The following is a 15010-nucleotide window of genomic DNA, read 5'->3' as shown; positions in this document are numbered from 1 at the left end:
TCCTTGGATGTCGAGTGTATAGTTAAAACAGGATCTTTGTCGATATTTGCCCCCCATTTCTTGATCATTTATTGGGTAGATTCTTTGGATGAGCTTTTAGATCACAAATCTCAGCTTTCTCCTGAGTTATTTCTTGATCAAATCCCATCATCATCTTTCCTGACTGACAGTTGGGCTCAGTTTAAATTTCAGAATAAATTACTTTAGTGGCGATTGTTGTATCCTGGTTCTTGATGTTTCTTGCAGTTATAATTGGAGTAGTATTCTATTTTCTCTTTAAATTTCCCTCTACTTCTCTTGATTTTAGAAGATCTTATATAGGTGTCTCCAAGGTTGTATCTACATTATTTCTTCTTAAACCTGTAGGTCAGTCTCGAATTACCTTTCCTTTCTTCTTTTTGTTTCATCCATCAAAGGAGTGTCAAGAGTTAAGTCGGTCATACATATTTCATCTTTCTTGGCTTTACCTTGTCCTCCATTTATTTTGACACTATCAACTTCATTTTTGAGGTTGACTCCCAAATGTTTGATCAAAATGGATTGACTGTTAGCATCCACTTATATAATTCCATGAGTCAGAAGCTCTTGAACTCGTCTTTTGAAGTTACCACAATTTTCAATGAAGTGTCCTTGGATTCCAATATGACACTCACAACAGATCTTTTCATTATACCATCTTGGATAATGAGGTACCAAAGGTTTAGCTAGACATGGAGCAATAAGTTGGGCTTTGTGTAATTTGGCATATAACTTGTTGCATGAGATCGAAGGAAAGCAGGGTAGAGATTCCCTTGTATGATCGTTTCTTTACTATTGCTTTCCTGAAAATGTTTGCTTTGAATGTCTGACTTTTGACCATCTTCTTAAGAGAGATGATGACTTGAAAATATCTCTTTTTCAACCGGTTTTGAATTTCTGAGGAGATTAGGTTTCCCATCTTGGAAACATAACAACCCTTTTGTCATCAGGTCTTGGACTTTTAATTTCAGCATTATGCAATTTTCTGTAGAGTGACAAAAATCTCCAGAATGATAATTGCATGGATTCTTGATATTTTTCCAATTTGGATGCAAATAAGTACTAGGATGGATTGGTGTTACAAGACCACTTTCAAAGAGAAAGAGTAACAACTCTGAATACGAAATTGGAATTGGAATAGGATGTGTCATCATTTCTTCTTTCTTGCCCTTTTTATCCATTTTCAATGGGACTTTTTCCATGTTTCTCTTCTTTGAACCAACTTCAATGTCCATGTTTTCTGTCATATTTCCCAATCCATAAAGCTGAGTTGGATTTCTACATTCCACAACAGGTTCTTGGTCATTTGTTATCATATTAGTAACTACATTATTGAAATCTAGACTTTTTCCCAAGGCTTTCATCTTTTCATGCTCCATAGAGTCTTCTAACATTTTCTCCCCATATATCAGAGTAACCATCATACCCATCATTTTAGATATATGTTCCCTGGACTCAGCTTGGAACCTTCTTGTTTTTTCAAGCATTTCTCATTGGTTTCTACAAGTTGTTCTTGAATTTTTTTCAATCTTTCCAATTTGAGCTAATATTTCATTCATTACTTTCAATCTTTTTTAAGATCTGCCCCTGATTCTCTAGTGTACTTTCAAAATTCCTGATTCCAAAATCTTTTACTGAACATTCCAATATTTTCATGATTGACACATGTTATCATGATATGCAGAACATAAATGTAAATACAAATGTAAATGTATAAAAGAGTGTAACTCAAGAGTGATCATCTTAAAACATCTTCCATTGAACACAAAAGGGGTTTTTTAGTACATCAAAAGATCATTACATATAAGGGATAACTTTCCCTCCTAATTTCTCTATTTCCTTAAAAAGCCAAGTTAATTTCCATTTATGTTCTAGAATCAAGTCGTTATCCGGCTTCATCTCTCTTGTAAAACCAACTAAGTCTGCCAAATTGCGGGCTACCTTACTTGCTTGAGCAGCAGCTTTCTTCATGTCATCTTCTTTTTCTTGAATCTTACTTGCCATTTCTTGAAGTTGTAGACAATATTGCTCATTTTTCTTTATTAGAGAACCTTTATGTTCAAGAAGTTCTTGAAATAGATTTCCATAATCATCCATCTTCATCAATGTGTGGCTCTGAGCTCTAGTGGATTTTAATTCAGCATTAATCTAACATTGATTGATCATATATGAAATTTCCATGTTGGATATATCCTTCTTCAATATCTGGTTTTCAGCTTGACATTTTTCCAAATTGGTGATGGTTGCATTGTATATTTCTTCAGCAATTTGAAAGTCATAGAAGAATTTCTTTGTTTGATCCTCATGTAGCGTTTTCTAGTGATCAGCATCACTTTTTAGTTTAATGATTTCTGTCATCCATTCCTCTGGAGTATTTCCAAGTCCAACATCTTTAAAGGTTTGACTGACTTTTCGAAAATCATTAAGCATGGCTTCGACCTCTATGCTCAATTTCTTATTTTCGTCTTTCCAAAAACGGGCTTGAGCTTCATAAAAACTTTCTCCCTTGTGAAAGTTTCTATTGATGCTCTTAACATAAAATGCTTTTGGCACCAATCTACTAGGATTTTTATGTGCATACCCCTCCATTGTTTTAAGAGCTTCCTTAAGATACCCTTCTTTGGTTACTTTGCAATTCACTTTATCATAAAACCCTTTGTTCATAATGAAAACCTTCGATTTTGTTAATCACTCTTGAATCAACACCCTTGATCATGTCATGATTATGCAAATACAAACCAAACAATTAATATATGCATCCTCAGAATATATATGAAAACTGGTTAGTATCACTTAGTGAAATGGAAAGATCCTATTTATTATATATATATATATATATATATATATATCCTAACCTCATGCTTTCTAGTTCCAAGCTTTATTTGGAAAAATAACCTAACCACATGATTTCTAGTTTGCATGCATTTATTCAGAAAATAATAATAAATAAAAGACTCAACATGCTTTTCCTTGTGTGATAACCTTTCAGTACTCAATTAGGTTAGATTTCACCTAGACTTCAGTTCTAGGTTTTATTATATGTTGGGTGTTAGCTCTAGGGTAAAAGGGTCAATGAATTGTCCTTTGTTTGTGTCCCCTTGGACTGTCAAGCCCTTAATCCTGATCCATTACAGACTTTTGGATTAAGTTCAATTCGAAGGAACACACTTCCTTATGTCCATACGGAAGTGAAAACCACACGAGGAATATAAGGTGTGAGCTCAAAGAATGGTCCCCTATCCCATACGGAGGTGAAAACCACACGAGGGAGTAGTTTCTCATTCACTTAAATAGGATAAGAGCGTGGTTTTAGCTCATGTCATGAATACAGTGCACAGTGGGTGAGGAAAAGCATAAAAATGATAAAATAATATATAACCTATTATTCTATTCTAATGACCCAAAATTGAATCTGTACACATAAAAAACAAAAGTTAGTAAAATAATAAAAATAATTAAAACAAATTTATTATTTACTGCAAAGACAACTAATTAATAAATTGGTGGCAGAACTCTCTTTTAAATTCACCAGCAGAGTCGCCAAGTTGTCGAGACGTTTCTCTGCCCGGCGACGGAGAGTGAAAATAGTAAACCTCAAAGTGTGTAACTATTCTGGAAAAAGTAAGAGTTTATCCTCCCTGAATCAGATGAAATACCAAGTTGTAGAATCGCCACCAATCTTTTAATTTGGTGAGATTGGTCACCAAAATGTTATATTATTCTAATAAAATTCCTAAGAATAATATTAAAATAATACAACTCGGGTCTACTTACCAGAAAAATGAGTTTTGGAGTCGGTTACGTATGGGGAAGGATTAACACCCTCATAACGCCTAAAATTGCTACCGATATTTATTAATTAAAGTCTTTGCAATAAATTATTAATTTAATTTACAAATAACTTAATATAGATAAATACTAAATATTATTTAATGTAAATATTACTAATCCTATTATAATATTTAATATTAAAACTATATAAGTTAGATTTAAAATTAACCTAATATGCAAAAGTGTTAATATTATAATTAATCTTAAAATAATAATTAACACATAAAATAGTAAACTAATTTACCTAATTCTAAACACTACTAGAATGATGTACTAATATTGTAATTTAACATTTATTACGATTAGGGCTGAAATATAAACTACTAAAAATATAAAGGACTAAATATACGATTTTACCTTATTATATATATAAACATAAGAGTGACTAAAATAAAAATAATTAAAATATGAAAACAAAATTAAAAGGTATGAAAAACCTGATTTCGGGACCAAAATGGAAGGATTACAAAAAGTGAGGTATTGCAGACATAATTTAACCACGTGTTAATTGCACAGAAGCCCCTCTCCCGAAACGACACCGTATGGGAGGGGTATAAATAGTCTAAATTCGACCCTTTGAGGGAAAACTCTCTCTTTTCTTTCTTTCCTCTTTTCTCTCTAAACCAAGAGAACTCTCTCAGTTCTCTCTAAATTTCCTTGCCTGAGGAAACTCGGCCACCGGCCAGCCACCATACGCCTCCGATCGCCAGAAAAATACCAAACCCTATCAAAACGTAGATCTGCTTTCCCTCGTCCCAAATCCGACCTCTAATCTTCCTAAAAGTCTTTAGATTGTCCTAGATCTAAAAAATACCACAGGATTTACCTTCAATTTCACGGTGGTTCTGACGATGATTAAGCTTCTACGGTTGAGTAAGCTTCTCAGACTCTTCTTTTTTATTGTGTGTGTTTTTGGATACTTTTGGTCTCTGTTTCCCTATTGCTTTTTCTTGTTTCCTTGCAGGGTTAGGCTATTTATATCCCTCAGAGATCCTCTGTAATAATGAGGAAATCTGGTGAGTCACCGAACCTATGGTGGTGATTCACCATAGACTAGTGTGTTGTGCGGTTCTCGTTGATCTTCTGGAACCTTCGGGATAACTCTGAAGAGCCGACAATCGTCGTGGCAGCGTCTGGTTAGAGCAGTGGATGCGGTGACCGGAATAGGCCCTAGGGTGGTAATGATACCCTAGGGTTCCTGCTGGTTCGTTTCTGGTTCTTGGATCTACCTCTGATCGAACGGCTGTGGAGGAACGACGGCACTGAAACAGTTGGTGGAAACCCTACCTACTGATGGGCTTCTCGCAGGCCTACTGAAATTGGGCCTGAATCAATTGTAACCCAAATCTGGACCTAGCCCGAGTTGGGTTGTAACTGAGCTTGTCACTTGGGCATGTGTGTCTTACTTTGTAACGGGCCTTCGGGCTTTGTAAATAATAATATTAATAATAGAATATTATATATGTAGACGTATATAAACGTCACTCGGACGAAAACTACTGTCAACACATTCAAACACCATAAATCAAACCAACTACACTTTTAACATAAAAACGCATACAAAATCACAACATAACTCTTATATATCAATTCTACACAATTTTTTTACATACTCAAGTATATCGAAACATCGAACTTACATATAAAAACTTGAAACATCTTGGGTTTTGGCTTGGTACTTATCGATATAAATATAGTTATCGAATAGCATATCGATTTCTGGGGGAAAACGTGTTTTCAATATTAATTCAGAAAAATATTTTAGAAAGGAAAATTGAGGATTAAAATATTTTGAATTTTGAATTTAAAGTTGAGGAATATTTTGGAACGAGGACCAAAATTGACGCTCCAAAAGCATTATTCCTTTTTGTGATTATGTAGTTAAATTCTTTTTTTAATTACAAAATATATATGTTTTATATACCTTATTTTAATAATTAAGAATAATATATTGGATTTAATTTAGTTCAACGAAATCATAACTAACGTTGAATTTTAACTACATTGTTTTCGTTTAAGTGTAAAATATGTGGGCTACAGGTATAAAGGATTTCATACCGATTTTTGTATCATATTGCGGTTTTGTTCTTGAAATTCTGAAAATTAGGTCTCGATAGAATTAAGGAACTTTATATGTTTAATATGGTGATTTAGGGTTGAGATTAGAAATTCTTGATGATATTAATAGCGCTTTTAGGTGTCGGTCTTGATGGTATAAAATGTGTCAGTTAAGTTAAGAAATCATCGATACGAAATGTGGATTCGTCGTGTTTTGTAGTGAAATTTGGCGTCTTTTTTGATGCATGATTTAAGTTTAACTTCCAGCCAATTTTGTTGTTATTTATGCGTTCTGATGTGTTCTTGAAGCTCAAGATTCGTTGGTGGTGGTCGTGCATTGAAGCGGTTGTTGTTACTTGCTTATTGTTTTCGTAAGTGTACGGTTCGAGTGCGGGTTTGCACAAACCTTATTCTATTTAAAAACATAGGAGTTGGTTAATCCCCTATTATGGGTTCTCGTGTAATTATTGTCGATGTTCTTTGTGTTAATTAAAAGTTTGTACGTTCTAGAGATGTATGATCGGTCATTTCTGAACAATTAGCATCGCGAACTTTTTTCGATAAATTTCCAACATTTGCTTTAAATTGTGTCCACTATTTTTTATTCACCTATATGTGGTATGATATGGTATATGATATGGTACATGGAAGGCTTAAATACATGTGCAACACTAGTTGTTATAGTGGCACGAAAAGTGTCTATATGAATTGTCGATAAAATTTATTGGTTGAAGTGATAAATCGAATGAGATTTTTAGCAATAATTTTGTACCAGTGACTAATGTAACAGTTGGTAACAAGGTCGGACTGCCCTCGTGACACATAAATTTGATAATTCAACCCCCAATTTTAAGGTATCATGGTGACTTAAAGAAATGATTCTAAAACTAAGGGGACAAGCATATTGAGCGTAGAAATGATTTTAAGGTAAGCTGCTTCTGGAAATAAACAGCTTTGGTTTTAAAGGCGATTCTTGCATAAAGCAGTTTCATTGGAGATAATCAATCTCTGCCAATGCCATTCTCTTCATGGTTACACCATCAACAACTTCAACCACATGTTATTTCATATTTGCATTCATCACATTAATATCAGTTACAAACCCACTTGTTACATCATCAAAATATTATTAGTTTTAATACTCATATGTGTATTTCAAGCTAAACTCTATTAGAAGCTCTTTTACTCCATCATTTTTTTTGTCTCTCTATTATTCAAAGGGACATTTTAGTCCCTGTATGTTTAGAAAACTGAATTTTTAGTCCAAAATGTTAATCTACAGTTACTTGAACCAAAATATTGTATTTAATATCTTTTTTCCCTCATCAATTAACTGATTTTATCGTTCTAAAAAAATAACAATCTACTTCGTATATATTTCAGAAGCAAGCAAATAAGAATGCTTGTAGAAATTGCAAATTTGCTATGAAATTTTTGCAAAAATTATTCAAATCAATTTTGTAAAGAAGAATTATGTCAAAAATATTTTCTTTGTGTTTCGGCTTAAATATCCAACTTAAAATTTTTTAAAGAGCCAAAAACACCCTAAAATGTGAAAACTTGAGCCTTAGATTTCAAAACTAAGTGTGAAGTTTTAAAACTTCTCCTAAGTGTTTCAAAACTCTTACACTGGTTTTAGAACTTCCATTCCATAGTGCTTAAGAGTTTCGAAAACCAATGTTAGATTTTGATACCCGTATGTGAAATTCCAAAGCTCATGTTCTAGTATCTATACTCTGGGCCTCTAACGATTGATATTTTTCAAACATGTTTTAGGAGTTTCGATTCTCCAAGAAGAGTTTCAAAACTATGGTTGCAATTGAGTATTTAAATCACAAATTTCATGCTTAAAATGGCTAGAAGCTACCTCCAACTTCTCCAAACGACTAGAAATTACTTAGAGTATATAAAAAGGACCGCATAGTAGCTCAAGAACATCAAGAGAAGCTTTCCCAACATTCAAGAGTTTCGATGCCCGTCTGTGAGTTTCCAAAACACATGTGCCAATATCAATACTTTTGTGCCTCCAACGATTTATATTTTCAAACATGTTTTAGGCGTTTCAATATTACAAGAAGAGTTTCGAAACAATGGTTGCAAGTTAGTATTTAGGGTCCGTTTGTTTCACGTAAAATGTTTTTCGGAAAATGTTTTCCTCATTTTCCAGTGTTTGGTTGAAGGAAAACTGGTTGGTCAACGTAAAACATTTTCCTGGTCAACAGAATTTCTTTTGTGTTTTCTGGAAAATGACTTACGGTCTGATTTTCCGTAAGTCATTTTCCGAACTTTATACTTGAAAGAATAAATACTAAAAATAATTTTATTTTATGAATTTAATATTAATAAAATATTCTAATATCATTTTAATCAAAATATTAATTATTAAAAATTTAAAATTTAAAATATATTTATTAATATTTCTAATAATATAATATAATATGTTTAATATTATAATAAAATAATCAATTATATTATAATAAAATAATCAATTATATTATAATAATATAAGATATTATATTTTTATTTTAATAATATATAATAAACTATTAATAAAATTTATATTATTTATTAATTTCATAGAAATAATGTTATTAAATTATTAATAATGAATATTATTATTTATATATTTAATATTAATATAATAATCTAATAATATTTTAATAAATATATTTAAAATATACTAATTAATATTTTTAAAATATAATATAATACTATTACTTTTATTTATAATTAATATAATTTATAATATTTTTATTTCAATAAAATATACCAATATTAATATTTTTATTAATAAAATTTTAAAAAAATATTTTAATAATAAGTAAATTATTTTAATATTTATAAAGAATAATATTAAGTTTTATGATAAATAATATTATTTATTGTATTTAATATTTGTAATAAATAATTTTAAAAAAAATCATAAACTAGAGAAAAAAATGGTTTAAACAACATATTGCAAACATAGTAAAACGTTTTCCAGAAATTATTTTTCAAAAAATGTAATTCATTTTATGTAAAATATTTTCTGTGAAATAAACGGACCCTAAAATTAGTATCGTTGAGGATTACAAAAGAAGAAAAGAAAAGAAAGACTAACAACTACATAATAAAATGAGAAAAACAAGGATTAATAATATTTTGTTTTTAAAATAAAAGAAATATGTATTGTAAATATATTTTTATAATATTTTATAACTTATTTATAATTAATATATTATTATAATTATATTTTTAATTCATGTATAATTGATGTTAGAAAGTTTGTATTATTATTTTCAAATATGTTTTCACAATAATTTACCTATTATATTATTTTTGTAAAAAATATATAATCTCTTTACCTTAATTTAGAGGTTAAACATTAAATACTTACTTTTGGAGGTCCAAGTTAATTCTCACAATTTGTATATACAGGTTTTCTCATATTTTAAAAAATTTCACTTTAATAAGATGATATAATGCGTTATTATTTTATTAATGTAAAAATAATTCTTTAAAAATATTATATCATGATGATTATTTATATGGTTTACCTATAATTTTATTGCAGGAGAAAGGTAGATACGCATAGCTTATAGATATAGATGCAAGGAAATTTGAAGGAGACGGCGCCGTATATCAATTTAAGGAAACAGGGATGCGGGAGCAAGATAAAACCCGCGACGCCTCCTTTTCATTGAAGTCATAATGCCTTTAGGATTCAAAATATCAAAGAAGCTTTAAGAGGACAAAAGGAAAATCCCCAAATTAATTTCTCCAGATCAAAGAAGAAACCCTAGTAATTTTTTATTTTTATATACAAAATCTGTTATCTTTGAATCAGAATTCACAATCAAATCCATGGGGAAGAGAAAGGAACGTCGTTTAGCTGCTATGAACAACGCCGGCCGCCGTGTTAAGCTCGATCTCTTCGCGGAACCCTCTGGTAATTTTGTTTGTCTCCCTTTATTGTTTTTGGTAGTTGAGAAAGTCTATGCTTTCAATATTTTTCCCGTAAATTAGCAACCAGCTATAAGTTGAAGAAGTTACATTAGAGCTATTAAAAAGTGAATAAAGATATAAACTGAGTATGTTGTAACTTTCGGTTTCATTTATTGTAACTTCTAGAAGATTTGGGTGGCTCCTCAGTACAAGAAGAAATTGATGGGGAACCGAAACGTCTTGCTGGGTTGCCCAAATCACCATCTTCTCCAGGTGGGTTCCGTCAGATTTCTTCAAAAGGACTATGTAGAGAGCATGAGTGCTCTTCCTTATTTTGGTGGAAATTGGAGTTTATGCCAGAGATATATGTTGTTTGCCCCAGAATATGTTTTCAGATTGTAGGGTGTCAGCTGTGGTCTTGGGAACACTCATACGGAACTGATTGGGCCCGATCAATGTGATATTTTGAACGAGTCCCAATCTGTTATGCTCTGTTTCGCTGCATCCAAGTTGTTTGCAGATTGCTTCTGAAACATTTTATCTCGGTTCGTATGTCTCTTGGCTTTATTTCCATCATACCTCCACTGACATCTTTCTTTTATTTGTAACAGGTGGCCATCAAGAATTGCTCACATAATGCTCCTAATGCATCTATAAAATTTATCATATGGACTTTGTCCAGCCTTTTATTTATATTTTCGTTTATGGAAGCTGTTACCTAGCTGACCTATCCTAAACGAATGTTTTCTCAGCCTATTTTTAAGGTTTAGATGCAGTGACAATCATTAAATATAAATTGTAGTTTAAAAATTTAACATATTAATGTCGTGTCTTCAGGTCAACAACCACCAAATCCTTTGCTATTACTTGGCCAGTATAGTGATGATGAGCTGGATGAGGAATCGAATACAAAACAAGAGCATGGAACTTTGGATGGTTCCTTTTCTGACCATGATGACCAGGTGATTTTGGATTCCCTCATTGTTTTTTCTGAAATTATGTTTTGTAGTAGGCCTAGGTGTGAATCTTTGGCCTGGATATGAGGTTATCTTGTTGTGCTGGCTGCAGTCCGAGTTATTCTTTCTATTATGTAAATCTACGATTTGTAACTGAATTTTACTCATTTATCTGGATAATGTGGGAGCATTGTGGGTTAGATTAGTAACTTGCTAAATTGAAATGGCATGTGGTTTTCATTCACATTCTCATTGCTTACTTTTGTTAGGGTAAGGGTCCCCTAAGTGAGACCTGCAAAGATACAGAAGTTGATGCAGGTGAAAGCCTTGATACTCTAAAGGTCAATCAACAGAAAACAGAGGAAGATTCTACTTTGAACTCTGTCCTGAACTTGGTAGGCATTGATAACGAAGGAGATGGTTATGTCACAAATGAATCAGTCGAGAATGATTCTATCAAACAAGATTCTTTTGCTGGAACTTCTGAAGTACAGGTTACTCAAAATGTGGGTTCAGGCTGGAGGATTGTAATGGATGAAGAGAGTAATCAGTATTACTACTGGAACACTGAAACTGGTGAAACTTCATGGGAGCTGCCTGCTGTTTTGAATAATTTAAACCAATCAACTTCTCACCTGAAAGCACCTAGTGCTGAAGATATGGAGGTGGCTCAAGTGGATGCACATGATTTGAATTCAACTGTAAGTGCCCAATCAATTGCTGACAATGTGATTCTTCAGAGCAATGTTTATGACAATGAGCCTGAGTTAGATGAGCCGGTCGGAGCCGGAGGATGCAAAAACAAAGTTTTGAAGGATAAAATCTCTGATGTCAGTAGAAGTGATTTTCAAAGTAGCTTAGATGCTGTTGATACTTGTTTGTCTGGTGGGAGTTTAGATCACTCTGGAAACTCTACACATGATGTTCTTGCTAATGATGATGATGAAACAGAGACCGATCTCCCCATTCATCTTCTAAGACAAGGGGAGTGTTTACTTGAGAGACTGAAGTCACTGAAAGTGTAAGGAATATCTAGTTGCCTTCATTCATCTACTATCCATTTATTTTCTATTATTTCCAGCCAATATATTTTTTTATATTTCTTTTGTTTAATGTAGAAGACCAGAATTTCTTTAGTTTTTGTTGTTATTTGTGTTTCTAACATGAAAATATTTTCAGTTCCGAAGACAATCTGCAAGGTCAGGGCTGGATGTCTAAATGTATTTTAGAAGTTGAGATTAGACTTTCTGATATCAAATCATTGCTTTCATATGAATCATCTTTAACACCGTTTTGGACACACTGTGAAAGGCAGCTTAAATGGCTTGAAGGTGTTATTAACGATAAAATTTACCAGCTTGCAAATTCGGCTATTATGGAAGAGGCTGAAGAAGCTCCCAACTCTTTTGAAGAAAAGCTCAATATAAAGGAAGTTAAATGCAACGAAGTTGAAGCAGATGGAGCCCTCAATAAAAGTGCCTCTGCTCTCAACACTTCTCAGCTTTCTATTAATGGTGCTGCATTAACAGTTGGCTTTAGTGATGTAAATAATCAAGTACCCTCCATCAATGCTGCCCACATGGTACATGTTTCTTCTTTTGGTTCACCTACTGAACATTGTGAACTTGATGATGAAGAAATTTCTAAGACTGGAGTCAATGACCAAGAGGAGGATGATATGGATGTGGACATGGAAGTTGAAGATGCAATGCCACCTAGCACAGTGGTGCTCAGAGATGTGCCCCCCAACATTCTAGAGCAACTAAAGCCTTCTGCTGATTACTCAGCTGTTCCGCCACCTCCAAATGAGGAGTGGATTCCTCCACCTCCTGATACTGAACAAATTCCACCACCTCCTCCTAATATTGAACAAGTTCCTCCACCACCACCTGATGAGCCTCCTGAATATCCTCTTCCCCCATCTCATACACCTCTCACTTATGCAGAACAATACAACCTAACCTATTCTGATCCTGGTTATCAGTATTATGGACATGCAGTTAATCAAATCCCCATTGGTGGCTTCTATGGACACGCTGATGGATCTCAAATTGCTGTAGCCAAAGCATCACTATACTTTCAAGCCGTTCCAAACACATACTCTGAAAGTGTATCAGTTTCTGTTAACTCTGTTGAACCTGTAATATTTTATGATCTTCAAGGTAGAAGGGCGTCTTCTGTGCCTATAGCCAGTGGTACTGAATCTTTTCAGTTGCATAGTGAAATGGGTACTATCAGTTCCAATACTATTGCTTCAAATCAAGTTGGACCTGGTGGTGATATTGCATTAGCAGAACCTGGTCTGCGTGCAGATGATCCTACTGTTAATGAGAAGACTGAGGTAGCATCAGTGGGGAGCTCTTCTACCTTTGCCGCTATTGTAGCTCCTGCAACTGTTTCTGTTAAAGAAAGTTCTGCTGCTGCTGCCGCATCCATGGCCTCTGTGACTTCATCATCAGCTCCGAAGGCTCAATCTAAAGGTATAATTTTGGGTTATCAGTGATTGGTCGGTTGATCCCTAGAAAGTGTATTTGACTAGCAACTTCATTTATGACATGTTAAACTTGCCGATGGTCGTGACATGTTTACTGAAATTGATTATGATACAATATCCTTTGTTTTTCAGCTGCACGAACCAAAAAGAAGACGGTTGCTGTCACATCATCCTTGAGGTCTAATAAGAAGGTCTCCTCTTTGGTGGATAAGGTATAGATAATTTCCTGTTACTCTGGAGATTTTTTTCTCTCGTTCTTGATAGTTCTAGTGTTTTTTTTTAAAATGAGTAGAATTAACGCTTTTGTTTTATCAGTGGAAAGCTGTCAAAGAGGAGTTGCAAGAGGATGCAAAAGATGAGCCTGAAAATGCGAACGAGATATTAGAACAAAAGCGAAAACAAGAAATAGCGGTCTCTAAAATGAACCTATATTAAATAATTGTTTATTCATTTTCAAAGCGTCCCTGTGACTTACTATCTTCTTTGATTTCAGGAATGTTATGCTCAGCAACTTGCCAGTGGAGAGGCTAAATATAATGCAAATTTTCAGCCTTTGGGTGGTGATTGGTATGTATATAAAATTTGCATAAGCTACTCTTTTTTTTACTTGTGTTAGTACTCCTGCGTCTTTTATGTGCTTATGTATTATATAGATCTTTCCCATATGTACAAATAAGTTTTCTTGTACTGTTTTTCTTTTTAACCGGTTTTGGCCTTTTACTTTCCGGTGATATGCTTTCTTTCTTCTTGATAATGAACAATAGGCGTGAAAAAGTAAAGCGGCGAAGAGCACAAAAGGCCAAAGAATCACCGGAGGCTTCCTCAGAGGCACTTCCTGATGGAAACCAACAACCCGATTTAGATGAACTCTCGAGAGGTCTACCTGCCGGATGGCAGGTAAATGAGTATTGCTTTTATAGTTTCGGTTATTTGTTTTGCATGATCAGTTGAAACACCTCCCAAGTGGCTTCAACATTGTAGGATCAAAACGGATTTTCTTTCTCAAGTAGTTATCAACACATGGCTAATTCTGTGTTCTCATTTTGCTAATCGAATTTCTGGATCTGATTTTTATCCATTCTGCAGGCATATCGAGATGAAGCTTCGAAACAGATCTATTACGTAAACGTGAACACCTCGGAGACGACTTGGATTAGACCGACAAAATAAGTTTCGAGGCTCTGATTATATCAGTTTTCTTTTGTTACAAATTTTGAGTTGGATCAATATATCGATTATAATTTAATGATTCGTTTTGCCCCCCTTCATTTGGTTTAACGTCAACACCCTCATTCAAAATCAGTGTTCAACAGTGAGAACAAAAACATGGCATCAGGATGTTACTTGGACTTGAGAAAGTTTTAAAACGAAACAAAAATCTGAAAATTACTTTATGGGCCAACTCTGTACAAAGTGCATAATTCAAGGGGTAATTTTTAGTCTAAATTAGAATTGAAATAATAAATTACGCAAGTAGCAAATAAAAAGTAGTATTTGTTTTAAATTTATTTTATCTATTATAATGTATACACGTAATTATTTGAATTAAAAGTTTTTATGAAAAATAATTTTTTGTACCATGAAGCCTAAAATTGAGTTTATATTTTGAGGATTATTTGAAAAATATAACAAAGATCATGTATTAAAAATGTAATTTTTATTTAAAAATTATTAATTAAATTTTCTGATCATTTTATATAATGAATGGACTATATATAATAATAATAAT

At 33.0% G+C, this 15010-nt stretch overlaps 1 protein-coding gene across 3 annotated transcripts; it reads left to right on the top strand.

The window, feature by feature from the left end:
* Positions 1-9601: 9601 nt before the first annotated feature.
* Positions 9602-14558, top strand: LOC120144003 (formin-binding protein 4-like). 3 transcript variants are annotated; one of them, XM_039158179.1, is made up of 10 exons: positions 9602-9835; positions 10021-10104; positions 10669-10793; positions 11057-11808; positions 11967-13267; positions 13414-13493; positions 13597-13692; positions 13775-13848; positions 14046-14178; positions 14368-14558. In XM_039158179.1, exons 1-10 carry the CDS (start codon positions 9751-9753, stop codon positions 14449-14451), a joined length of 2814 nt encoding a protein of 937 aa, XP_039014110.1. In that variant the 5' UTR covers positions 9602-9750; the 3' UTR covers positions 14452-14558. The 3 variants fall into 3 exon arrangements, with proteins under 3 accessions (XP_039014110.1, XP_039014109.1, XP_039014111.1); XM_039158178.1 differs by having other exon boundaries at positions 10018-10104; XM_039158180.1 differs by lacking the exon at positions 10021-10104 and having other exon boundaries at positions 9603-9835.
* The last annotated feature ends 452 nt before the right edge of the window (positions 14559-15010 follow it).

Source organism: Hibiscus syriacus, unplaced genomic scaffold (genome assembly GCF_006381635.1).
Source record: "Hibiscus syriacus cultivar Baekdansim isolate YM2019G1 unplaced genomic scaffold, ASM638163v2 tig00110865_pilon, whole genome shotgun sequence".
Lineage (NCBI taxonomy): Eukaryota > Viridiplantae > Streptophyta > Magnoliopsida > Malvales > Malvaceae > Hibiscus > Hibiscus syriacus.
The sequence above is the reverse complement of the archived record's forward strand: the minus strand, read 5'-3'. Positions and strand labels throughout refer to the sequence as shown.